This window comes from Sparus aurata, chromosome 1 (genome assembly GCF_900880675.1).
Source record: "Sparus aurata chromosome 1, fSpaAur1.1, whole genome shotgun sequence".
In the NCBI taxonomy this organism is placed as follows: domain Eukaryota; kingdom Metazoa; phylum Chordata; class Actinopteri; order Spariformes; family Sparidae; genus Sparus; species Sparus aurata.
Window position 1 is genome coordinate 39,890,740 of NC_044187.1, and position 25,780 is coordinate 39,916,519.

At 39.4% G+C, this 25,780-nt stretch overlaps 1 protein-coding gene across 6 annotated transcripts in view; it reads right to left on the reverse strand.

The window, feature by feature from the left end:
• LOC115579487 (glycine receptor subunit beta-like) overlaps window positions 1-25,780 on the reverse strand; it is a 263,157-nt gene that overhangs the window by 28,672 nt on the left and 208,705 nt on the right. For 4 of the 6 annotated variants that reach the window (XM_030413081.1, XM_030413068.1, XM_030413050.1 and 1 more), the window contains 2 exons: window positions 14,909-15,061; window positions 1,522-1,670 (listed from right to left, as the gene is read on the reverse strand). In XM_030413081.1, coding sequence (XP_030268941.1) covers window positions 1,522-1,670; window positions 14,909-15,061 — 302 coding nt within the window. The remainder of the gene's footprint in view (window positions 1-1,521; window positions 1,671-14,908; window positions 15,062-25,780) is intronic. The other 2 variants (XM_030413073.1, XM_030413086.1) reach the window with 2 other exon arrangements.

Genomic DNA, 25,780 nt, shown 5'->3' on the forward strand with positions numbered 1-25,780 from the left:
TTTGAACATTTTGTGTGTTACATCCTGTCTCGAAATGATAATTTCTGATAGGGTCCAAGCTGTTCCTTAATACTTTTTTTATTTTGTTGAAACAAAGTACATACTTTCATATGGCTCATTCTTGTAACCCTTATAACCCTAACCCAGCTAGCCATTAGCTACCCTGACAAAATTAATCGGCATCAGCTCAGTGGTGGTTGCCAGGTTATGATGGATGAGGAATGAGAGAAATGCGATGAAAATGTGGTTGGCGAAGACCTTGTGAAAAAAAGGAACAGCACTTCTGCTATATGGACTTATTTTGGATTCAGGAGAGACGACGTCTTACAGGTACTATGTAAAACATGCCGAGCAGTCATTGTAACTTCTAAGGGAAACACAACTTACCACCATCACCACCTGCAATCTAACCATAAAGACCTACAATAACAATGCAAAACTTACGTTAGCCATCATTAACTGTAAAGTTACTTTCTGACACTGATGTCCAGAAATTGACATTACCATCTGGAATCCCTGGAACAGTTGAAGAAATTAATTACATTTTTCGAGATACATTTGGGACTTCTGGGAATTTCTGTTTGCACGACAAGGATGAAACAACTGGATTAAAAAGGATTAAAACACTATCAAGATTGTATATATCCAGGAACAGCCTGCAGTTGCTTTTAACAGATCTCGATAACTCATTCTAAAGCATTATTGATAGATTTCTCTAGCCTTCTGATGATGGTCCATTCAGCATGAATGTCTGAAATAAGTAATGGCTACACTGATTGACTTGAATTCAGTTTTAGTCTAAAATGTTGGTCATCCAATTCATTATCTCTAACCTATCTTTAAATTTGCTTTGAAAGGATACAGAAAAATCTGTGGCAAGCCTTGAGAGGCAAGTAATGAAAATTCCCTTTATCATGACCAGTCCACCCCAGTAACTGACTACAAGCCTGCAACCATTGTGGTTGAGGGAACCATATCCTGGAGGGGAAGTATATGCTTTTCTTTGCTGATGGACATAATATATGCTCTGAGTCTGAGCTATCTCAAGGAACTTAAAAATACGTTTGTGTTTCAGAAGCTGTTCTGGGACATGATGGACAGAAAGCCATCAGACTATCAGATTTTATCCCTATTATTTTGATTTGTATTTTGAAGCGGCTACAAAACTGATAGTGTAACAGAAAAGGGAAACAAGACTTGAGGTCATTTCTCTGTCAAGTTGTTTTGGTTTATATGCAAGAAATCTGGTCTTGACACATGACAAAACAAAGATGATGTTCAAGGAAAACATATTTTAGCTCAAAGAGGGAATTGGGAATGTGCAAAATGTGTGTATGAGTACAAAAAGCATACCTGACCAACATGGTGTATTTGACAAATTGGGAGTAAGAGTCTGTTGGCTGTGCCACCGATGTTGCTTTCTCCTAGACTCTTTAGCCAGGTAGGGTTCAACCCAGTGATGGAGATGTAAATGTAAATGTACAGATATACATATGTGTCTCTGTACAATTAACAACTGACCTGCACAACAGCGTATTCCACCAGTGATGAAAATCCGAAAAGGAGACAGGCAATGAGCCAGATATCAATGGCTTTTACATAGGAAACCTTTGGTAGCTCTGATGCCAAGGACATACTCTCACTGGACAGAGAGAGTACTGATAAAATACCTAGAAACACAGAGATGTTAATACATTAATGTTACACATATAAATATTTATTTCCAGGTAAGTAACATTTGTGTTAATTTAAATTTACTTAGGTCCTAGTAAATATACACATATACACAGGTATTTTTTTAAATGCTTCTTTTAATGCGTTTTGGCCTTTCAGGTCACTGAAAATGGAACTATTGGAAAACTCTTTCCAGGGTTGAAAAAACTCAAAAAATATGTTTTCAGTTTTTATGTGTATATGGGCAGAGATTTTTGGAAACCACAACGCAGACATCCACATTTATCAGTGTATGTAGGATAATTGCCACATGTGAATTCTCAGTACGAGAATTATTGTGTGAGTACTTGAGTTTGTAGGGTGACAGAATGGTTGTTAATTTTTTTGTTATATCTTAAAAGACTCAAATGGACATCGATGATACAGTGGTGGAAAAGAAAGACACAAATGGCAGCTCCATTTTCAGTTTTGTTAGAATGGACAGAAATTATTTTTGAAATGCTGAGTCTGGACAGAAAAATCTTTAAGAAAAACAACCTGTGTACATGTAGACTAGGCCTTGGAGAGAAAGCACAATAAGACAAAAAGTGGTTGGTCAATAGCAATCATATTCTTAGTGTGATAATGTCACAATGCACTCAACAACACTGTGGAATGGCGAGATAAGGACAGGGTGGTTGACTGAATGTGAACAGATTAATAGACAAACAGCATATAAGGACACTTAAAATTGAAAAAAACAGTATTAAATCAAATATTCACAATAATTTCTGCATTAGGTTGCATTTTATTGGACAGTCTAAAATCAGTAATAATGTAATCAGTTGTGAAGACCAGTGTCAACATTTTAAATCATATATAACATACAGTACATGACCATACATGGATATAGCAGACACTTTGGTTGAATATGACTGACAGTTTATGCTATTAACGTTCATAAGAGCAAGAGCTATATGCATTTGACATAACATTTCTCAGGAGCGAACAACTCAGGCCATTTAAAGTGATACAGCATTGTTGGGGCATTGCGCAAGATTCATAAGAAATGTAGGTTAAATTTGGCAATCAATAATAATAAATGATTGTCAGAGATAATTATAAATTATATCATAAGTTAAGTAGGGCTGTCAAAGTTAACGTGTTAATAACTCGTTAACACGTTAATTTTTTTAACGCGCGATTAACGCTCGGCATTAAAAAAAAAAAAGACACGCACATTGTTTGATTTATGGCCGTCGTTGGCATCTGTAGTTCCAGAGGGTGGCAGAAGAATAAGAAATGGAATCAGGAGAAGAAGAAGCAGGGTTGGCGTTCGGGAAAAACACGGTGGACTGAAAAGCGAAAGTGAAAGGAAATGCAGAAAGGTCTTATGAACGGCAAATTTACTTTCAAAACAGCCAGATGGTTCGGTCGATAGGACAAATGTTATCTGCACATACTGTCGACATGAAATGAGTTACCATTGAAGTACGTCGAGTCTCAGATATGCAAGCCAAACACTTAGGAGATGCAGAGAGCCCACTGCTCCCCCTCTCAAAAAGCAGATATCACCATGTTTTGATCCCATTTAGGGTGAGGGGATATTTTTTTGAGCCTTTTATTATCCTGCATGATTTGAAGTGTTGAATAAACATGTTCATAAAGCAAGCATATTTGCCCATTCTTATGTTGTTAAAAGTATTAAAAACATCAGTACCACCCCTCTTAAAGAAGGAAAAGATTACAAATTCATTGATTCAGTCTCATTAGTGGAGCTGTTAAGCTGAATAATCTTGCTTTTTGTGAAAGAAGCATTAACTTTCAGGGTTTGTTCTTGATGATATAAGCTTTAATTTAAGATGTGGAGGCATTCTTAGTTTGACCTCTGAGGTCTATGGAGGACCAAACCTGACATAAGTATAAATAAATAAATAAATGCTGAAATAAATAAATAAATGCATAAATAAATAAATGCATAAATAAATGAATACATAAATAAATGTATAAATAAATAAATAAAAGTATAAATAAAAGAATAAATGCTTTTTATTTATTTCTACATTTCTGTTCACCTACATGTATTTATTTCTGTATTTCTGTTCACCTACATTTATTTATTTCTGTATTTCTGTTCACCTACATATATTTATTTCTGTATTTCTGTGTCCATATATAAATGAGGAGGTAGGAGGTCCTAACCTCAGTCAAGAGCATGATTGGTCAAATCGGAGAGCCAGACAAAAGGAAACGATTCCTGATCTCAAGCCTCGCTCTCTGTAACGTTGTAAAACAGCTCCAGTTAGCTTAATGGCCTCGACCAGTGTGACAGGTTAACTGGCGTTCATTTTAACTTGCGAGGGTCTCAGATGTGCTGGTGGTGTGGTTTGAGAATCCTGTCTGGAGAGCCATGTCCGCTAACCAGGAAAAACATTCTGCTCATCGCTCCAAGTCATGTATATGTGTATTCGTTTTGACGTGGCTTGAACACTTCTATCCACACGGAGAAGCCGGGGCTGCGACTTGCAAACCACTGCTAGACGAGCGCTACAGAGCACAAATCGTCCAAAAGTGCATGTTGTCGGTCTCATATCTTTGTCGTGAATCTCTGTACTCTCAAACAACTCATGTGTGGAACAGTATTAAGCATTTGTTCACACCGAGCGGCGTGGACACCGCTGTTAGCAGTTAGCTTTTAGCTTTTAGCTGCTCGCTGTAGCGCTAAGTGCGTAGCGTCCAGGTTAACTGTTGACACATGTTACCACCGAGAGTGAGATACAGGTATGGGCTTTCCTATGAACCATTGTCGCTACTGGTGTTTGTATCACAGGTTGATCTGGACGTCTCACGATTTGCCACAGCTGATTGACCACACGCTGAGCTCGGGCTGGATGTCAACGTACTCAACGTACTCTTTTTCTGGTACTGTTTGACCAGCAGGCTGTATGACAGTGTACAGTTTTCACACTGACTTAGCTTCAGCTTAATAACGATGTATGCGGCTCGGAACGATGGCTTTAAGCGACCATTTGAACAGTGCGCAATGAAAAATGCCCGATGGTAACCGGTGTCACAAGGTAACCTGGACGCTGCGCTACAGCGAGCAGCTAACAGCTAACATAAGAGCTAAAAGGGGTCTCCACTCCACTCTCCAGCCGTTCGGCGTGAACAAATGCCTCAGCCTGTTCCACCCATGAGTTATTTGAGAGTACAGACATTCACGACAAAGATATGAGACCGACAACATGCACTTTTGGACGATTTGTGCTCTGTAGCGCTCGTCTAGAATACACATATACATGACTTGGAGCGATGAGCAGAATGGTTTTCCTGGTTAGCGGACATGGCTGAGGACCCCTCTCTCTCCAGACGGGATTCTCAAACCACACCACCAGCACACCTGGGACCCTCGCAAGTTAAAATGAACGCCAGTCAAATTCATAACTAAACCAGAGCTACATGAACAAATGTCAACAACTGCAGCTAACAGTTAGCTGAGCGGGCTTGCTGGTAGCCAGCAAAATTCCTGTACAGTGTACAGGAATCAGCGCTGCTAGTAAGGCAGAAGTAGTAGACCCTCATCGAGCACACTCCTGTAACCAATCATGCTCTTGACTGAGGTTAGGACCTCCTACCTCCTCATTTACATATGGACACAGAAATACAGAAATAAATATATGTAGGTGAACAGAAATACAGAAATAAATAAATGTAGGTGAACAGAAATACAGAAATAAATACATGTAGGTGAACAGAAATGTAGAAATAAATAAAAAGCATTTATTCTTTTATTTATACTTTTATTTATTTATTTATTCATTTATTTATGCATTTATTTATTTATGCATTTATTTATTTATCCATTTATTTATTTATTTCAGCATTTATTTCAGCATTTATTTATGTATTTATTTATGCATTTATTTATTCATTTATTTATACTTATGTCTCCATAGTGATCAGCTAGAGGTCATTGATCTGTGTAATATTTCATTTTAATGCACAAATTTGTAAATGTGTGTATCTTAGGATCTAAATGTGATAGAAATGTAAACCAAATATGTATTTCCAAGCTTCTGGGCATGAGGAACTCATGTATGCCATTGATAGCACTCTCAGAGGTCAACAACATTAAGTTCAGTGAAGGTTACTAGGAATGTGAGTGGCTTAAGGCGAGACACTATAGGTCAGGGGTACTCAAATACAAATCTTAAAGGGCCACAAAGATTTTTTTCAATGACTCAAAGGTCCATGTATTGAGGTCAGTCAGGCTACATGCAAGAATACTGTAATATTCAAAACAAAATGTCCTTTTCATTCTAAACAACAAAATACTAACTAAAATAAAATGTAATTTCCATTTTAACATTAATTAAAATACATAGTTGCATATTTCCTCTTTTTGTTTGCCTTCAAATATTGTGTCCATCACTTCAGTCATGCATTATTTTATTTCATTGTGACATAGATGTGACAAGAATCCTGCTTGCAGCTTGCAGCTATGACGATTTCAGTGCATTTATTTGTGTTGTGCTTATCTCTGAATTTTGAGGAAATGTCTCTTCAAAATTCCTATGCTTCATCTCATAATGCCGTTTCAAATTGGAAATCTTCATCACAGCTTCTCCTGTCATATTGTAACACCCCTTGTGGACTGTGGTGCAATGACTCTTGGGTATTCTGTTGGTGTTGGTGTAATTATGGTTCGTGAATGGGTTTGTGAATAAGATGATATGTAAGATGGTTGTGGGTTAATTCACATCATTTGTTCTGTGATTAAATGGTGTTGAGTTTTTACGAGGATGATAAAAATTTTGGCACTGTGAATGAAAGGGTGTTTACCGGGAGAAAGTCCCAGTCCATCAAACTTTGTTTCTTTTTAAGAATACATGATTAGACTAGCTGGAGCTTGTTGAACTGCGTAAGGCCAAGTATTTGTTACCCCTGCACTGTCAGATACGTGGGACTTGTCCTGGTTGGAGGGAGAAAGAATGCAAATATTAAGTTCCTATTTCCCTGAGTCGCCGATTTTCACTGTCAACTTTGTTATAGCAGTGTACTTGGAAACACGCTATTTTCAATCTCTTACCACCAGCAACATGTGAATACGCGAACTGCTCCGGAAAACAAAAGTGAAAGTTATAAGTTACGCTCGCAGCAGTGAGTGACCCAGCTGTCTGTGTATCGTTGGTATGGAGACAAGTCCCGGTGTACACGTGCTGACCCAACCAAAACACATGGTGAAGGAATAACAGTTTGGGGGCCACAAACAGGAGGCTGGCGGGCCGGATGTGGCCCGGGGGCCGCCTATTGAGGACCGCTGCTATAGGTGAATAGGATAAAAAAAATTAAATAATAGATATCACCATGAAACTTTCTCAGTTGATTACTCATGTTAAGCTAAGAAAACATGTATTGCAAGTTTTTTGTATTTTAATGTTTAAATATGCAAATGAGGCCTTAATTTATAAAAAAAAATGCACTTATTTGCATACATTTCAAAAAACGAAATCAGATCGTGTGATAAAGCCAGGCTCAAAATATTTTTTCATTTTGCTGTAATATTAGATGGGAGAATAATTACAGAGAGATTTACGGACATCTACTTCTGTTATCCTCTAAATCAGAATATTTAATCCAGTAATTGGCCTGTAGACCCATTCGCAATTTTGTGTTGGCGGAATTTCTAAATTGAACTGAGTTAGTGGGTCTCTAGACATGAAAATCACAGAGGTGCTCGTCCGCCATAGTGCCACGAAGTACGTAATGGTCAGATCAAATATGGCCACCATCGGCAATGATGAAAATCCAACTTTTTTGTTTCTGAATGTAAATACACATGTAATGCCTCTATTTAGACTTATGACGGTATGTTGAATTCATTTGGGATATTGTAATGACCATATTGGGTGATTTTTTACCTTAAAAGGTCATGGTCAAGGTCATTTTCCTATTCTGAAGACCTTGGCCATAACTTGGCCTTTATTAGGAATAAAAACCAGATGTAATAAAGTCTAATTCTACTGAATCTGACATTTAACATTCATTGCAAATTTTGTTTTGTAACATTAAGGGTCATCTTGTCATTGAAATGGCAATGTCAAAGTCATTTTTCGTCAATTTTTATTGTATTTTTTCCACAATGATTTCTTTTGAGTATAACAAGACATGAAGAGAAGAAACATAACAACTATAAACATCCCCTTTGAACTTTTATTTTAATTGGGTGTCAGTACAATGATATTTAAAACAATTGGGTGCAAATAAAACTATGTACTAATAAAAGTGATACAAATTACGTCATACCAAATGAACTAAAAGTGCACCATATAGTCTGATTTCTCTCAAAGTGCAGTGTTGGGAATAACGGCGTTAGAATACTCTAGAATACACTATTTCCATCGTTACAATGCCGTTACCGTTACCGTTACCAACTATTAAATGTCTTGCGTTACAAATTGCAGCTGCTCATTGAAGCTGTTGTCTTCCGACTCGGCTCTCAGCCACAGAAGCTGCAGTTTTGGTGAGGGAGGAGGGAGGGGTGAGACAGCCGCATAAGTGATGATGCTCGCTAAGGTAGAGTGAGAGTTCGTAAGCCAATCAGAGGCAGTGTTCAGTTTACTCACAAACCACACACTCACAAAGCAGCCTCGCACGCACTAACTACCAGAGGTGAGCTGCAGCAATGGCAAGTCCGGAGGGAAAGTTAAGGTTTTAAAAGTGGAAGTACAGACACTACTTTAATCTCTTTTTTCTTCGTCCGTTGTAAGCAACTCTAATCTAATGAATCATCTCTCAGTGGCAGACGCTTCTACAAAACTAGAGGCCAAAAACACCATTGTTGACACTGTTGATGATGACAGCAGGCCAGGTGTGGCTAACTTGAGCTCCACTAACAAAGAAGCTGTCCAAGTAGCTACAGCCGGATTTTTCTGCCCAGCTTCATAAAAACTTGACACAAACTGAAGTGAATGCAATGATAGGCAGGTATGTTGTTGAGAACATGCTCTTGTTATCAACAGCTGACTCAGAATCCTTCAGAGCACTCACTGGCAAAAATATCAGGGAGAACAGGAGCCGGTCCGCCATGCAGAAAGACATTTTCTAAATACATGGATGCCGAGTATCTAACATGAATGCCAAGCTCAAAAGGGGGAATAATTAAAAGTAATGCAAGAGTTACTTTTCCTGGTACTTAGTTACTTTTATTGTGGAGTAATTCCGTTACCAACTTAGTTATGTTTTTGAAGAAGTAACTAGTAACTATAACTAATTACTTTTTAAAAGTAACATGGCCAACACTGTCAAAGTGTACTGTATGTGTGCATGCAAGTTAGTGGTATGGTTTTTACAGGATGACTTTTCCATGGCAGAATACAGTTCATGAAACTCCAGCAGCTCGTCAGCCACATAGGCCATTGTCACACTTGTCTGCACACTTACATACTGTGAGCAGTAAGGTTGCTGGTAAGGGCTTCAAACTTTTTGATGGCAGGAGTGTGCCAAAGGGCTCCTTCCATCCATGTTCTGTTGGCTCTAGTCTTGCTTTGGGATCCTTGGCTGTTGCAAGCAAGTGGCATGCCGTATGAACCAGAAAGTCAAAAGTAAAAGAAAAGCCTCTCGTTGGATGTGGCCTCTGATCCAACTACTTGTGGGAGGGAGAGCATCAATTCTAGCACTTCCTCTGGTGTAGATTTCAACCCTGAAGTCATCAAATGTCTTAGCTGTGCTCTGTCAAGGTGTCTTCCTCTCCAAAGTTCACTAAGTAATGGACTGGGTCAGTAGCCATCGCAGCATGTTTAGTCCCCAGCTTGCTCATACAGTCATCTCCAGTCAGGATTTGTGCTTTAATCACTGTCTTTGACTCCAAGACGAGAGATTGCTTGATGGAGTGGAGGCACTCGCCACCTCTTACCAGTGCCATACTGCTGCCAGATCTCCTTCACCCCAAGTTCTTAGAAATATGGGCTGTAGTGGAGAAACAATGCAAAGGTGTCTGTGTCATTGAAGACTATGACAACTCTCTAGCACTGCTTCACATGAACAGCTCATTCAATATGCACCAACAACCTGGCATGAGCCTCCTCAATCCAGTTCAAGAGGCCTGGGATCTCTTGCCACCAGCTGCCTTTGCTGGTAGTACCTCATCATCAATGACAACAGAGCTGACAATGACAGTAGCATTGCACACCACATCCCAAACTAACAGTTGGATATTCTGCTTGTTCTCCTCAGAAGCCCAGAACTTGTCAAGTTTCTGAGGGATGGATGTGTGTCTGTTCTGCCAATGATATACATGCCTTTTATTGAGACTTTAAGAGTCATGGATGCGCTCCCCTTACTTCAGTGACATCTCGATGTAGGAATCTAGTACAGGATGGATGAACTCCAGCTCTTGGCAGAGGGATGATATTGAGCTGATGATGGTATTGATGACAGCACCTAAAGAGAGGAATTGTGCTAGAAGCATCTGACGCATCTTCGACATGAAGTCTACCAAAACATGAGTGGCATGAGTAGACTCAGACCTCCATTGGGTGAGATCAAGTTGATGCTCAATCTCACTGACAAGTTTTGACTTGTTGGCATGAGCTTGAAGGTCACTATCAAACAGGGGAGATGTTAAAAGCACATCATGAGAAAGTATCTGCTGGAGACTCATGCCCTGCTCCTTAGCAATGTCCATAATGTGCCTTGGCCATGTCTTTGGATGAGACAAACTTCTGCTCTTTTATACTGATTGTTGGTGTCCTCTGTGATTGTTCATGAACCGAACTTTTCTCTTTGACACAGTTGTGCTAATTTCCTGGTCTTCTCAACCAACCTCTCCTGCCTGTACGAGTAGTAGACATGCTTCCCATTTTGAGACAGTTGAGCAAGCGAGGAGCGACACCTCGGTCAACATTCTGCTTGGTGGGCAGATTGTGCAGTGGAACAGGCACACTGAATGTCACTGAGTATGGATTCAGCCAGTCTAGCACAAAGTCCAACAGTTTTTAAACATTTTGGTTGAATGTAAGGTAGCGAGTGGTTCTCAGTGGATGCTGGAGATGGCATTCTGTCTGTTTCAAAGTGTGGTTGTTGGTGAGAAAGTTAGAAAGGATATCAGTGATCATCCCAATCTCATGGAACAAGACCTCAAACTCTGTTACAGCATTTGCATTGTGTGTGGTTCCTATTAAATAGTGACCTCCAGGACCCCTCCACACTCGCTGAATGGTCTGCTTGTCCTTCATGTCACCTCCCATGGCACAGAACCATCCAGGGCAATCCTGCACAACCCACTGACCTATAGACAAGCCCCAGTAGAGCTCAGGATGTGTGAACTCTAGCATCTTGATTTGTTCAAGATACCATGAGCCATGACGAAGGTAGTTTATGCAGTAACATTCTGGCATAGATTCCTCTATACTCCCCTCTATACATGTCAGTTCCAGTTTCCTTCTCTTTCAGAGACTACATAATTTTTGATGATGGCCACCACTTCTAGCCAAACTCCAAAGAAATGGCAGAGCTCTGTCTTTACTTCACACCTTCTCAAACACCAGAAAGTCCCGATACAACTTGTGAAAACTTTAGGAACCTTGGAAATCTTGTGATACTCCTGGTAACATACACAAAAGTTTTACCTTGTCCACTTATTTTCTGTGAAATCTGTCTAGTGATGTACAAATACACAGTATAAGGACAGACTGTAAATTTCAGTTGGTTAACATGTACATGGTTTTTGAGATTCTTCAGAATAGGAAAACAACTTTAACCATGATCTTTCAAGTTCAAAATCACCCAATATGGTCATATCAATGGCAGAAATGAATTCCTCATACCATAAGTAGTCTAAATGCAGGTATTACATGTGTATAAACATTCAAAAACAAAAAATATAGATTTTCATCATAGCTGATGGTGGCTATATTTGATTTGACCATTGCACAATTCCTGGCACTATGGCAGACAAGGACCTCTGTAATTTTCATTTCTAGGGACCCACTTACTCAGTTCAAGTGAGAAATTCCCCCAACGCCAAATTGCGGACGGGTCTACAGGCAGAGGTGAATAGAAAGTACATCTACTTCGTAACACTATTTAAGTAGTTTTTTTTGAGGATCTGTACTTTACTTGAGTATTTTTTTTAATCAGGACTTTTATTTTTACTCTACTACATTTAAAAGTTAAAAAAATATACTTTTACTTCGTAACTTTGAAGTTTGCCACCTTGTTACTTGTTACAAACTAAAATAGAAATATATTTAATCATCAAAAGATTATCTGGAACGGGCGAGAGGACACTTTCACCTGAAAGTGATATAAGAGAACAAGGGGAGAACCATTTTTGGTTGTTTTGCTTCTTATTATGCATACCACAAATATCAAATAATAGCCGGGTTTTAATTAACCACAGGGTCCCCTTTAAGTGCCGGGTGCAGGTATATAATTTCAAAAATAAAAAATTCCAAATAAATGCCGGGTCTAATTTTTTTTATTTTAAACTCGAGGAAGAAGACGTGACTACTGACACTGCACATTTTTCTTCTTCGCCTTTTTCACGTATTGTGCTGCTTTCTGTCAGTCAGTATCACATTAATGATAGCCATGGCTCCGGTGCAGCAAAAAAATTAAAAGTACGACTTGAAATTCAAACTTTCTGTCTTAAAATATGCAGAGGAAAACTCGGGAAAAGCAGCCGCTAGAACTTTCTCTGTCGACCCCAAGAAAGTGAGAGAAAATCAAACTGAGCTTCAGCGTCTGTCCGAGGGGGACAGCAACAGGACCAGGCTGCCTGGTGGAGGGAGGAAGAAGGCTAGGGAGGAGCTTGAGATAGAAAGAAAGACACACAACATGAGTTATCAGCAAACGGGCACGCCAAGAGAGAGTGTTTCGCAAAATGATCAGGGCGATGGCGAAACAAATGTACGCCACCGTGAGTGACAGCAGAGATGAGGAGTTTGCAGCGAGTGCTGGTTGGCTGAATCGTTCCCTCTGCTGCAACAACTTCACTTGCAGAAGACAACTATTGCCCAGAAGGATGCCAGAGAATTCACAGAGAAGCTGGCTAAGTTTGTGACATTTTCATCCCGGATTTTTGTAAGGAAGTAATTAAACGCCTATCCCAAATTGCCGCCTGGTCTGTTAAGTGACTGAAACAAATGAACACCCCGGCTAGTATTTGGTATTTTACGGTACTCTTAAAATACTCTGTACTTTACTTGTACTTGTATCAATAGTAAATTTTTTCACAAGGTACTTTTGATACTTAAGTACATTTAATGTGAGCTACTTTAAGACTTTTACTCAAGTAATTTTCTTATGGGTGACTTTTACTTTTACCAAAGTCATTTTCAGTTATGCTACTTTTACTTTCACTTAGTTATTTTTTTCAAGTACTTTATACACCTCTGTCTACAGGCCAGGTCCAGGATTAATACCAGTGGCGTGCACAGGTAGACACTAGGTGGTGCTAAAGCACCTGCCCTTTGCCATCTGGAAGTGCCCTTTTGAAAGTTCGTTTTTTTTTGTTTTTTTGTTTTTTTGTGGCCCATGCTGACATGATCATCTCGTCGATTAAAAGCGTGTGATAATAATGCCCCAATTAATATTCCCTCCACACCCCACCCCACCCGCACACACCTCTGTCAACGTGTACGCGCAGAGCGGACACAAACGGAGGCGCGTTGTAGCAGCAGACAGTGCACAGCTGCAGCCCAAACACACCTCCTCCCCTGCCCACCAACCAGGTAACACATAAATGAATCGAGTCGAGTGTGTTGTTTGCCCCCTAAGCCTCAGTTGCCAAGCTATAATTTGCATTTATTTGTCTCTGTTGTGAAGTAGCCTGTCTCAACGCCACACAGCTGGGCATAAATTAGCCGACTGCTCACCTGCTTAATAAGCTAGACGCTACCCAAAATAAATAATAGATATGACGTGATGATGACCACCGGTAGAGTTTGTCATTGGTATCCTACAGCATGTGAATCTATCAGTATACTAACTTAAGATGAATATTTAGTAGGCTATATACATTGGGCTACATAATTAACACTTTCAGGAATTTATTTGCTAAATGACAAACAGGCAATTCCCAATTGCCTGCAGATAAAGTAGCCCTGTGCCTTGTTGAAATATAACCAAACAGTCTTATTCATATTGTTGGTCTCTTTTTATTTACCAATTGCAGCATAATGCCTAAAAAGGAGAGGATAAGAAAGGAAAAAGAAAGGGAGCTACAGCAGGCAGCCCAGGGGAGCAGCTCTCTGCTCTCCTGGATAAAAGCATCCACCAGCACCAAGGAGGATGCTGCTTTAGAGAGTGGTAACGCTCACTCTTCACTCCTCACTTCAAAATGACACTTTGTACACTTCTTTTGTTCTGACAGGGGAAAAAGAGTACAGTAATCTATCATTGTAGCTTAAAACTTGCTTAAAACCTCTCCATGTGCGTTCATTCCAAAGAAATAAAACAATAGTGATTGACTGATCAGTGCTATAATGTGAAACTGTACCAGTTCAAAGGTCAAGTAATTTTATTAAGATATTGACATAAATAAATATTCAATTACATTCAACATGTGCCTGTAATGTTTATTTATTTTTTAAATCTCACACTGCTATAATAAGGCAGCCGTCAGTTCTACATGCTGCAAAAAGTGACCTTAATTTTCACTGAGCATCTGCCCCCCAAAATGTCTGTGCACGCCACTGATCCTAAATGTAAGCTAGTTTGTTATTACTGATGTGTTTGCCAGATTGTCATGGACAAAGAATGGCACTCATATTCATGAATGTGTATTATATTATTAGCATGTTAATCGCTAGTAAAGCTAAGAAAGACTTTTGAGGGTTTGAGAGAGAGAAAAAAAACGTTTTGAGAGAGAATGTTTTCACACTGATAGCAAAAAAATATATATTAGAGAGTCAAAAAAGTATTGAGACAGATTTTTTTTTCTCAGAAATAATTTTAAAAATGTCAAGTTTATATTTTTTTATGTTCTATGAGAAAATACTTTCTCTAAAGACTTTTTTTAGTCTCAAATATTATTATTTTTTGCTATCAGTGTGATAATTTTTTCTCTCAAACATTATTTTTTCTCTCAGATCATTTATTTTCTCAAACACAAATCTAACTCCATAAGCGTCTCCCTCAGCTCCTTCCAGCTCAAAGAAGAGCTGCACTGCCTGCTCCACATTTAGTTCAGGGATTGTTCAGGGATTGAGTATGAAAATATGTATGTAAAATGCATATTTATGTCACTCACCCAGTGGTACCCTTGCAGCTGATGCATCAGGGTTGATCCAGAACGATAACCAGGATAATACAACAATCAACAGAGTTGGAGCATAAACTCCCATCATGTAGAAACCAACCTGCCGACGCAATGTAAAAATCACTTCCACACAGGTGTAGTATCCTAGAAAAAGACAACAAAGGAGAAATTATGGATTACTCAAAAATATTCTGTTATGTATACAACATTTACAGAGGATGAAAATTAGTGGGAGACTTAAGTAATTTAAGTATTTAAGTAAAAAATTTAATAGTACAGAAGAAAACCAAAGGTGCATATTCAGTGTTTTGTTTTCCCAGTTTGATTTCCTGCCTAGCTCAGGAATGTATTTCAGACAATTTATTTAATGACAGCAAAACTTTTTCCTTTAAATTTGTATATATAAGTCTCAAAGACTACATTGTCACAGTGTTGCCTTAGTTGCTCGAACTAAAAATGCAGTGTGTTCAATGTGATATAAATATTGGTAATTATGTATATCAAGCTATTCCTTTTGCAGACTCAAACAGCTCAAATAGTATTCACTTGGCAAGCTTAATTTCAGCAACAGAATAGGTACTTTATGTGAAAATATTGTGTATCTTATTTCTAGTGGATTTAGATTCAGTTTAACATGTTATCATTTTGCAATACTTCAAATTTTCCAATTTTCTGTTGATCAGTTGAGAATGGTGTTTCCTGGGACTTCCAGTGTGCAGTCAACATGGCAGCAATTGTTGAAATCAATGCAGAATATATATTGACTATTGCCTATTACTTAAATGATTAATGTTAAATGTATGTTATTACTATTAATACGAATAATTTAGACGATTAATAATCGCCGGAGCACCACCCTAGAATTAGGGATCAATAATCAAACAATATGCTTTTAGTCTCAAGGCCTAGAGTTTATTAAGAATTGTTAATTTTACAGAAATATAAATTATTAGATAAATTAAAGGTCTAAATCCAAGCACTGGCTATCTCAATCAGCTGTTATTACAACATTAAATTGTGCAAAATTATCATAGAAAACTGCTCAGTTATAATCAACAGTGTTTTTTAAAGCTTGTCCTCAAACCACAAACCACTTACTCAACAGTGTTTTTTAAAGCTTGTCCTCAAACCACAAACCACTTATTTTAACAACAGTTGCTAACTACAACAGGCATTTTTACAAAACAACATTAGCAAGCACAGATATATGAGTGTGTGTGTGTGTGTGTGTGTGTGTGTGTGTGTGTGTGTGTGTGTGTGTGTGTGTGTGTGTGTGTGTGTGAATATGGCCAACAGGGAGCAAAGACCACAAAACTGGCCGAACATGGCTTAGGAAGTCACGTTTGTCAGACTACAGAATTGGTGAATAACAAAAGCAATGGTTACACCACCGTTGGCTTTGGGTGCACACAAAATGAAATTGGAGGAATAGTAACCCACCGTGTCAGAAAGGTAGTCGTGCTACCACAAGGCGTCCACCTCTGAAGTCATAATAAGGATATCATGAGACACATGTATCTTGTGTTATCGTGGGGTCATTAACCATAAGTCTCTAACAAGTCACTCATAAGATTACATGTGTACCTCACCCCGAGTATGAATATATGGATGTGTATGTGTGTGTGTGGAGGTTAGTGAAAGGGAAAGAAGATAAGCGAAAGCCTAACAGACAACAAAGAATAACACAACACCTGTTAGTTGCACTACAGTCATCTCTCCCTCAATCAGAGGCCAGCAAGTGAATCGAGGTTCGTCTAAGATCCACTTATTGGAAAAAAACACGACATTCTGTATTTACACACGGTGGCAAGACTACACAGGCTATCTACCGAGTGGATCAGCGAAAATTAGCTTCTAGAGAGCGTAATAACACATATAATCAACATACAGTCCGTTATACTATAGGTAGGACTCAGCAGTCCTTTCACAACAAACGTAAGCAGCACGCTATAAACTGTCTCCGCCCAACAAAAGCCTCTTACTTGGGTCGCTCGTTGTGACTACCGTGTGTCCTATCCAACTTGAAACTCGTTTTGGATGTGTGGCAGCTAGTTATGGTGGGCTGTCTTCCTGTTAGTGGAAGCAAACAGCGAGATTGATCAAATTGAAGGACTGGACCTCGGAGGTTCCATCTCCTTCCGAAGCTAGCTAGCTAGCTAGCTAGATAGGTAGATAGATAGATAGATACTTTATTTATCCCGAGGGAAATTCAGTTTCTCAGCTGCACGATAGATGTAGATGTTCTCCGTTCTGCAGGTGGAGTGGGCTGTACAGTCAGTGCCAGCCCTGAGTAATTTGGTGCCCCAGGCAAGATCTTAGCTGGCGCCCCCTTGCATCGCAGTCAGTCTCACAAAAATGTTCATACACTCACACAGCAACTGCGTGTAAGATTTTATTTATTTTAAGTCAAAAATATCACACCAAATGAAAACTGAAGAAAGAAGTGATGAAACTACAATATAAAAAAGGCATTGCGCAAACATTATCTCTCAGCCTCAGAGTGCTGTCTCTCACTTATCCTTTTGTAAGCTGCTTTGCAAAACGACGTCCAACTTCTGGCTATCCTCATGAACCTTCAGCAAGTGGCTTGCATTTTTCCAGTCGTTTAGTCCTTTCTTATTAAGTCTGTATTCTTTTGGAGAAAACATTTAGCAGCAGAAGCAGTGCAAGATATCATTCTTGATTGAGTACATCAGCCAGCTTCTTTTGATTTTTTTGGCATTGCACTAAGACTCTGTTATAAAAGTCATGTTGACACTCTCCTATCTTTGTTTTTGGGAAATGTGTAACTGCTTTTTATTTGAAATGGTCCTCTTTGAGCTAGCTCTCATCTTACGTAGTCAGTTAGAAGAGATGGCATTTCAGCATCTATTGGTGCAGCTTTTAGTCCTGAAGCTGTGCATCTGAAGAGAGAAGAGAAGTATATGTGACCACTGGATGTTAGATTTTAATAAAATAAAAACAGATGCTTGATGTATGCTATACATAAGACTAATATAGACTAATAATGAAAATGTGATGAGAATTCATCCAACTTTATTGTCATTGCAATGCAATTCAGTCTAACCAGAGTACAAGTGCAGTATAAATATATATTTTGCCAATGAATGATAGGGGAAAGCTAAGGGGTGGAATATAAACATAAATACGCTTCAACTGTGACACAATAAACCAAAGGCTTACAACTATATTATTACAAAGGGGATAGAAAACTAATAGCATTTTAACTGACATACAAGCATGAAAGACACCTATAAAATAACACCTGAACAGGCCTAATGTTAAACCTTCCAAATGTCCCTGATGGAGTAACATTAACACATGTCGACTCCGCTATTTATTGATCATTAAACAATGCTGTTTCATCCGAAGGAAGCTAGAAAGGTAACACTGTGCTCCAACAATGATAATATAATAATAATAATAAACTTTATTTCTATAGCACTTTTTAAAAACAAGGTTTACAAAGTACTTTGACAGACAAAGCAATAATACATTTTACAATTACAAAGGACGATAAAATTGCTCACATGAAATGGTTGAAATAACAGAGGTAATGATTCAAAATTGGTAAAGTGCACATGAAAGAGATAAAAATAAATAAAGTAGGTGAAATAACAGAAATATAATAAATAAAATAAATGAAATAACACAAAAACAAGACTCAAAGACAGAGTAAAAATAGACACACAAGGGCCACATCACATAAAGGCAAGTCTATAAAAGTGAGTTTTAAGAAGTGATTTAAAAGAATCTACTGATCCTGCAAGCCTTTTCTCCTTAGCAGTGCATTCCAAAGTCGAGGGGCCCTTATGGCGAAGGCACGGTCCCCCTTAGTTTTTAGTCTCGACTTTGGAATGGTTAGGAGGGCCCCGCCTGAAGATCTAAGGCTGCGAGCTGGCTCATAGGGAATTAAAATATCTGTAATAAGCTCAGTTAGAAGCCTAGCTGCTGAATTCTGAACCAGTTAGAGGCGAGAGAGAGATTTTTGATTAATGCCGGACAGAAGGGAGTTGCAGTAGTCTAATCTGGAAAAGATGAATTCGTGAATTACTTTTTCCAGATCGGGGGGTGTGAGCATATGTTTTATTCTGGAAACGGAGCGAAGTTGATAGAAGCAGGACTAGACCAGTTTATTGATTTGAGGGATGAAAGTCAGCTCTGTGTCAAAGATTACACCTAGGTTTCTTGCAGTCGGTTTTATGTTGACAGAGAGGGGACCAAGGGCTTGCTGGTAATGACTAATATTGTTAGGGGGAGTGAACAATATGATTTCAGTTTTGGTGTTTTTAGCTGTAAGAAATTTTGGGCCATCCAACTGTTAATATCTTTAAGACAGTCTAAGATAGCAGCTAGGCTTCCAGGGTCACCGGGCCTCAGCAGAAGGTATATTTGTGTGTCGTCTGCATAGCAATGGAATGACACATTATGGTGTTTAATAATCTGGCCAAGTGGGAGCATATAAATAGAAAATAAAATTGGGCCTAAAATAGAACCTTGCGGTACACCACAGGTAATTGAGGTTGTAGATGAGCAATAATTACCTGTGGTGACCGAGAAGGTTCTGTCTAAAAGGTAGGAAAAAAAACGCTAGAAGCAGCATCCTTGATGCCGACCCAGGTTTTCAGGCGGTCTAATAAAATGGCATGATCAACAGTGTCGAATGCTGCACTTAAATCTAAAAGGATTAAAATTGCGCTCTCCCCTATTTGCTGCTAAAAGAAGGTCGTTGGTTACTTTGTGCTGTGTAAAGCTCTAAAACCTGACTGGAACTTCTCAAAGATGTTGTTTTGAGACTTGAAGGCTAAAAGTTGCGTAGAAACTACTTTCTCTAAAACCTTGGATAAAAATGGAAGCTTTGAGATTGGCCTAAAATAATAAAGAACAGAAGGGTCGAGGTTTGGTTTCTTTAAAAGAGGTTGGACCACAGCATGTTTAAAAGAGTGTGGGAAAGTGCCACTTTTTAGGGAGCTGTTAATAATCAATAACATACTGGGTCCAACAGTGTCAATAACCTCTTTAAGAAACTTGGTGGGAATAAAATCAAGGCTGCACGTAGCTGGTTTCATTTGCGATATGAGTTTCTTTAAAAAAGGCAGTGAGACTGGTTCAAAGCAGCTAAAATAACTATGGATGACCCTGCTGGTCAGTAAAATTCAGTCTGGGGGGGAGATGTTTTGCCTGATATCATTGATGCTATTTCTAAAATAATTTAAGAAGTCCTCACACCTTTCTTGAGAGGCATTGAAGGGGGGAGTGGAGGAGGGGGAGGTTACTGATTCTATGACTTTAAATAAAATTCTGGGTTTGGAGTCATTTGCAAAAATTAATTTAGAAAAGAATTTCGTGCTTCTTTAACTGCTTTTTGATAATTTGTCATGGCTTCTTTCCAGGTCTGATAAAACACATGTAAGCCAGTCTTTTTCCATTTTCTTTCATTTCTCCTGCAGTCTCTTTTCATTGCTTGAGTGTGGTTATTTAGCCAGGGTTGCAGTGCTCTACTGTTTTTTTTGTTTTTGTAGGGGGCGATGACTTCGAGTGCAGACTGACAGGAGCTGTTAAAAAAGGAGACCAGCTCCTCTGTGTTAAAATCAGGGTTAAAAGCAGTCAAAGAAGCAATAAAACAGCTCTGAAAACTTGCTAGCTGAACTGGTGTTAAAAACCCGGCCACGCACTGGTGCGCTGTGGATAAAAGGAGTTTGGGATAAAATGAAATTAAATAAAATAGCTTTATGATCCGACACACAAATATCCTTAATAGTTAGATGATCTGGGCTGAGGCCATTGGACAGAGCCAGGTCCAGAATGTGACCCTTTGAGTGAGTGGGTTCTTGAACTGCTTGGGTGAGGTTAAAAGACTCCAGAATATCTATAAAATCTGAGGTGAAAGATTGAGGGGGACAATAAACATGAATGTTAAAATCACCAAGAATACGAATTTTGTGATTGACAGCAGATGGGTGTGGTCATGATGTTGTTAACGATGTATTTAACTATTAATTTCATTTGCGTCATCACATTCAGATTCAGATTCAGTATACTTTATGAATCCCCAGGGCGAAATTGTTTAATCACATTGATGTAAGTGTACCTGTATCTTCTTCGCGCTTTTCTTCCTCTTCTTTCCTTCGTTTCTTTCACTGAGTGCCGGATGGTTTCAGTGTTTTGGACCTTGTGGTTCTGCTACAGTAACAGTAAATCTCTCTTGGTCTTGCGGTCTCGGTTCGATCAGATTCAGGCAGCTCAACCCGCCACCCACACAGAGGACAGTTACAGTGCAACGAGACAGGAACCCAGAAAAAATGGCTTTCTGTTATTTAATAGTCTTTCTTATGACAGTATGTTGCTGTGGGCTTATATAATGTTTCGAAAATAGTAGTAGTAATGGTACTGGTAAAAAATATATACTTTTTTATTTTTTTTTTATGCCCTTAGCATTTGCCTATATTGCCTATACCCAGTGTGGTACACTGTGTACAGTGTTCCTCTATGGACCAAAAAAATGATAAAGAATATTCTACCACATAAAAGAAGAACTAGAACTGCAAGCAGTTATGAACGGGGGCCAAGCCCCCCCGCGCGACTCGGACCCCGTGCACTGCAGAGCCCACCGAAGTTGGCCCCAAAGGATGCCGGGCTCGGGGCAAAAGTGAAGACACAGGCCAACGTCTGAGCCGTGGTATTCGCTGTAATGGGAAGTGCAAAAGGCTGAATGTGTGCCTATTTGTATTTATTTAATAAGCCACGCCGACATACCAGTCAAATTCTTTTGATAACTTTGGATCAGGTCCAGCTGAAGAGTGTATGTGCCAAGTTTCACGCAGATCGGACAAAATCCCAAGGAGGAGTTCGAAAAAGTAGGATTTGCATATGTGGCGCTTTAGCGAACAAAATGTGCAGCAGAAGTGGGCGTGTCCTTTGTCAGAAAACCCAGCTCTACTTAGTGAACATACGGATATAAGGTTTGTGAATGGGTTATTTAAAATGTGGAAGTTCCAGGCAAAAACGCGATTGCATCCATTATAGCGCCACCTAGTGGAGTACATGTGCAATTTTGGTATGGAAGAACTGTGTCCTATTCTATATGGACCATATAAATTTCAAAGCTGTCAGTATAATAGTTTGGCTGAAATTAATGTTTGTTGTTTATCTTGTAATAAGACACGCCCACATTGACCAGTCATGACCACCTTCAAGATATGGTGTCAGGATTGGCCCTACGTCATACCGACCAAATTTCATAAAAATCGGTGTAGCTGTTTAAGAGATATAAACTTCCCATGTTTTTAGTGCCCCCTAGTGGCCAAAATTCGCCAAATTCAGCTCATCCCTTCCCAGTGTCATCGCAACCAAGGATCTGAAATTTGGTGTAAATAGCTTTTAGTTTGACCAAGATATCAAACAGTTTACATTGTTATAGCTACCTACAGAAATTTGTTTGTTAATAATTTGCGCATTTTTTGACCGAGCAAAATTCTTTTGATAACTTTAGATCAGGTCGACCTGACGAGTGTACGTGCCAAGTTTCACGCAGATCGGACAAAAAACTTTCTAACCGGAAGTGGGCGTGGCCAGTCGCAAAGTTATTCAGCTCCATTCAGGGAATCTGGGGATACAAGGTTTTTGAATGTACGACATACGGTTTGGGAGTTATAGGCAAAAACGTGTTGGCCTAGGTTGTAGTGCCCCCTGCAGGCGGATATATGTAGTTTTTTGTGTCTGAGATATTCGCAGGAGTCTGGACCAACACTCCAAATTGCACCGCCCTCCCTTGCCCGGTTTAGCCTGCAGCACCACTTTTAGCCGGAGAAAAATAAAAATAAAAATCTTTACAATTACAATAGGGTTCCTAGCACCGCTGGTCCTTGGCCCCTCGGGCTTGGCCCCCTAACAAAAGCAGTCTCTGACTCGTCCAGTCAGTTAGAAACTGTTGCCTAGGCCGAAGCAAAGTGTTTTTATTTTAACCAAACCACACCCTTGCAGTTACTGCTGAATTATATCTGAGTCTCTTCACAGCATCACTTCAGTGAGGTCCCCAGAACTTTAAGCCCTGAGTGTTGTCACGGTCGTCTTGCCAGAGTTTTATTGTTTGTGGCAACTTTGGTCGTGGGATGGAAAGTACCTCGAATTAAAGTTTGCCAAACCTTTGGCCGTTGGCTCAGTTCCTTTGTTCTAAAAATCATACTCGTTTGAGAGGACCTTATAGTCAGGCTTCTGGTTTTCTTTTTTCAATATGTGGATGAAACCCAAAACAACATAGAAAGAGAGCTCCCCAACACTGAGATATGAAAGCCTTATATGATCCAGTTTCAGACTTTAGGGACGGTAGCACCCTATAATGTAGTAATTTCCTGAAAATGTAATAACGCCTGAAAATGTCATAAAATTTGCAATTAACTCGATTGAAAATGTAATAAAACCCAATAATGTTATAACTTAAACCAAATGTATTAATTTATTACATTTTCAGGTGGGTCTTATTTTTTTAAAACTGATAATGTAATACTTGACAGATAATGTAATTTGTATATGTTAATTTTCAGTCTAGAGTTATACATTTTGTGTTATAAGAATCTAAGAATGTTATATGCACTGGATTTGAAACAACATAATGACTGTTGAGTTAAATTGTAGACCTTGAGTACCATACAGCCATATGCACATGTGAAAATAATAAGGGACATGCAACTACATCCTGGTCCTACTGAGTGGGTGATGGACTTACCTCCTTGGGAGACCAGAATTCCAGCTCAGATATAAGCTTCTGAGCAGCACTGGAGACCCCAGGTAACTCTTCCCTAAACGTACGTCTTCACTTCACAGATTTCCAACAAATCACTACCTCATGAAAACAACCACAAACCAACAAAACAACTTTCAGTAAAACTTCATTCATAACACCTGCATACACATTACATGACACCTGACATAAACAAAGGCCTACATATCCACGCATAAATGGTTATTATACCACTTTCAATGTCAAATTGACATCTAACTCTATGTCAAGTGACATAGTGGTCAGCTGACATACTGTCATACTGATAGTATATTATGAGATTTAGCTGTATAAATAAAGGTTAAACAAAAATGTCAGCATCAAAATGACAAAACTTGATGACAACTGACATGGTTATTTTTCAAACTCCTTTTCTGGGGTTTATACAGGGTTTCTGAAGTTGTATGTTGTTTCTATGATAGTACTATTTTTTAGTGGTGAAAGTAATTGTCTAAAGGTCTTATATCCATTTAAATCCTGTTTTATTGACATGACATCATTTCTGCAACGCTATCTGCTGGTAATGTCAGTAACATGTTTAAATCGGATTTTCCATTATAGTTTTGTTATAAAAATGATGCTTTTGATATGTTAATTAATCTCGGATGCCGGCATCCTGGCCACTAGAGGGCCTGCAAGGGAGAACATGATCAGCACTGCATGAAAAGTGGGATTTTCGGCCCCGTAAACGCCCGGAAATCTCCTAAATTTTCGGGAGTTAACGACAATTTACAGGCTGTGAACGTGGCGTTTGTCTGTGCCGAAAATTGTCGGAAACGAACCATGACGTCAGTGGAGCTCCCGGATGTGCGAACGGCTCCAATTTGCATGTGAATAGCAGCGAAACCACGCCTGGCCAGAGAATGTGTGGGCTGGCTTGAATATCCTCACTCAGTATTGGATGAAACCACTACTCATAAACAACCAAAATCACTCGTGATTGGTCACCATGGGTCATTATAAATGTAGACCCCGGTGGGAATATATATATATATTATGTTTATATATTTATATTTATATGATTTATTCATTCATTTATATTTATGATATCATCAATGACATGAATGAATTTACTGAGGAAAGGAACATTTACCAGGAAGGAGTTGTTTATTCAAAGAAATAGTTTTATTAGCACAAACACAAAGCATGTACAAAGCATAGTCTGCCCACACAACAGGAAGCTCAAGAGGCCCAAAATCCTGCAGCACCGCGAAGTGTCTGTTTCTGCAGACGTCTGTGGTGCGCTGCTCTGTACTTCGGAATCGCCTCTCATGTGACTGCAGTGTGGCACAGAGCTCGGTGAGCTCCCGACTGCGAAAGGACGGAGGTCGCACAATTCATCCGGACACCCGCCATCTTGTGCCGTCTTCCTCCTCAGACATCAGGTCCATGGCGGCGCACATCGAAAAGTCCACCTCATCCTCACCTAGCACTCTGTCTCGCTTCCAGCAGCTGTAAAAACAAAAAATAAAGACGATCAGTACTGCGCGATGCACTGTGTGTGGATACAACACATCTATCATTTAATAGAATAATAGTCACACTGACCAAAAACGGATCTAATCTAATAAATCTTACCCTCTTTGTGACTCCGAGCTGAACTCCTCACAGCGTCCGCCTGCGATGCAAGATCTGCTTGTTTGTTGTCCTGCGTACTGTCTCGTAATGTCTCACAGGCAGCTGGAAAACAATTGAAAACACTGGTATGAATAAAGAAAACGTAAGTCACAGTAAAATTAAAACAGGGAGAAAACAGTAACAGTTAAGGTTACTTACACACAATGCTGGCGTCATTATCGGCATCGTGTAAATCTGGACTTGCAGACGTGGCTCCGAGCTAACAGGAGGTCGCGGCCTTGTTATGAGGCGAGGTTGGTCTGTGAAAACAAAATGCTCGCAGCGATAAACCTCCGTGTCCCTATGCCGCAGGGAAGCGCGGTCCGTCGGCGACATTCTTCGTGTCGACCCGGCAAATCTCCTCCCGTCCGCGCAGACGTCCTCTCGACAATGACCGGGCCGCTAGCCTAGCTCCTGCTAGCTATCTTAGCCGAACTTGCTTCGTGTCCATTAAAAAACAAACACTT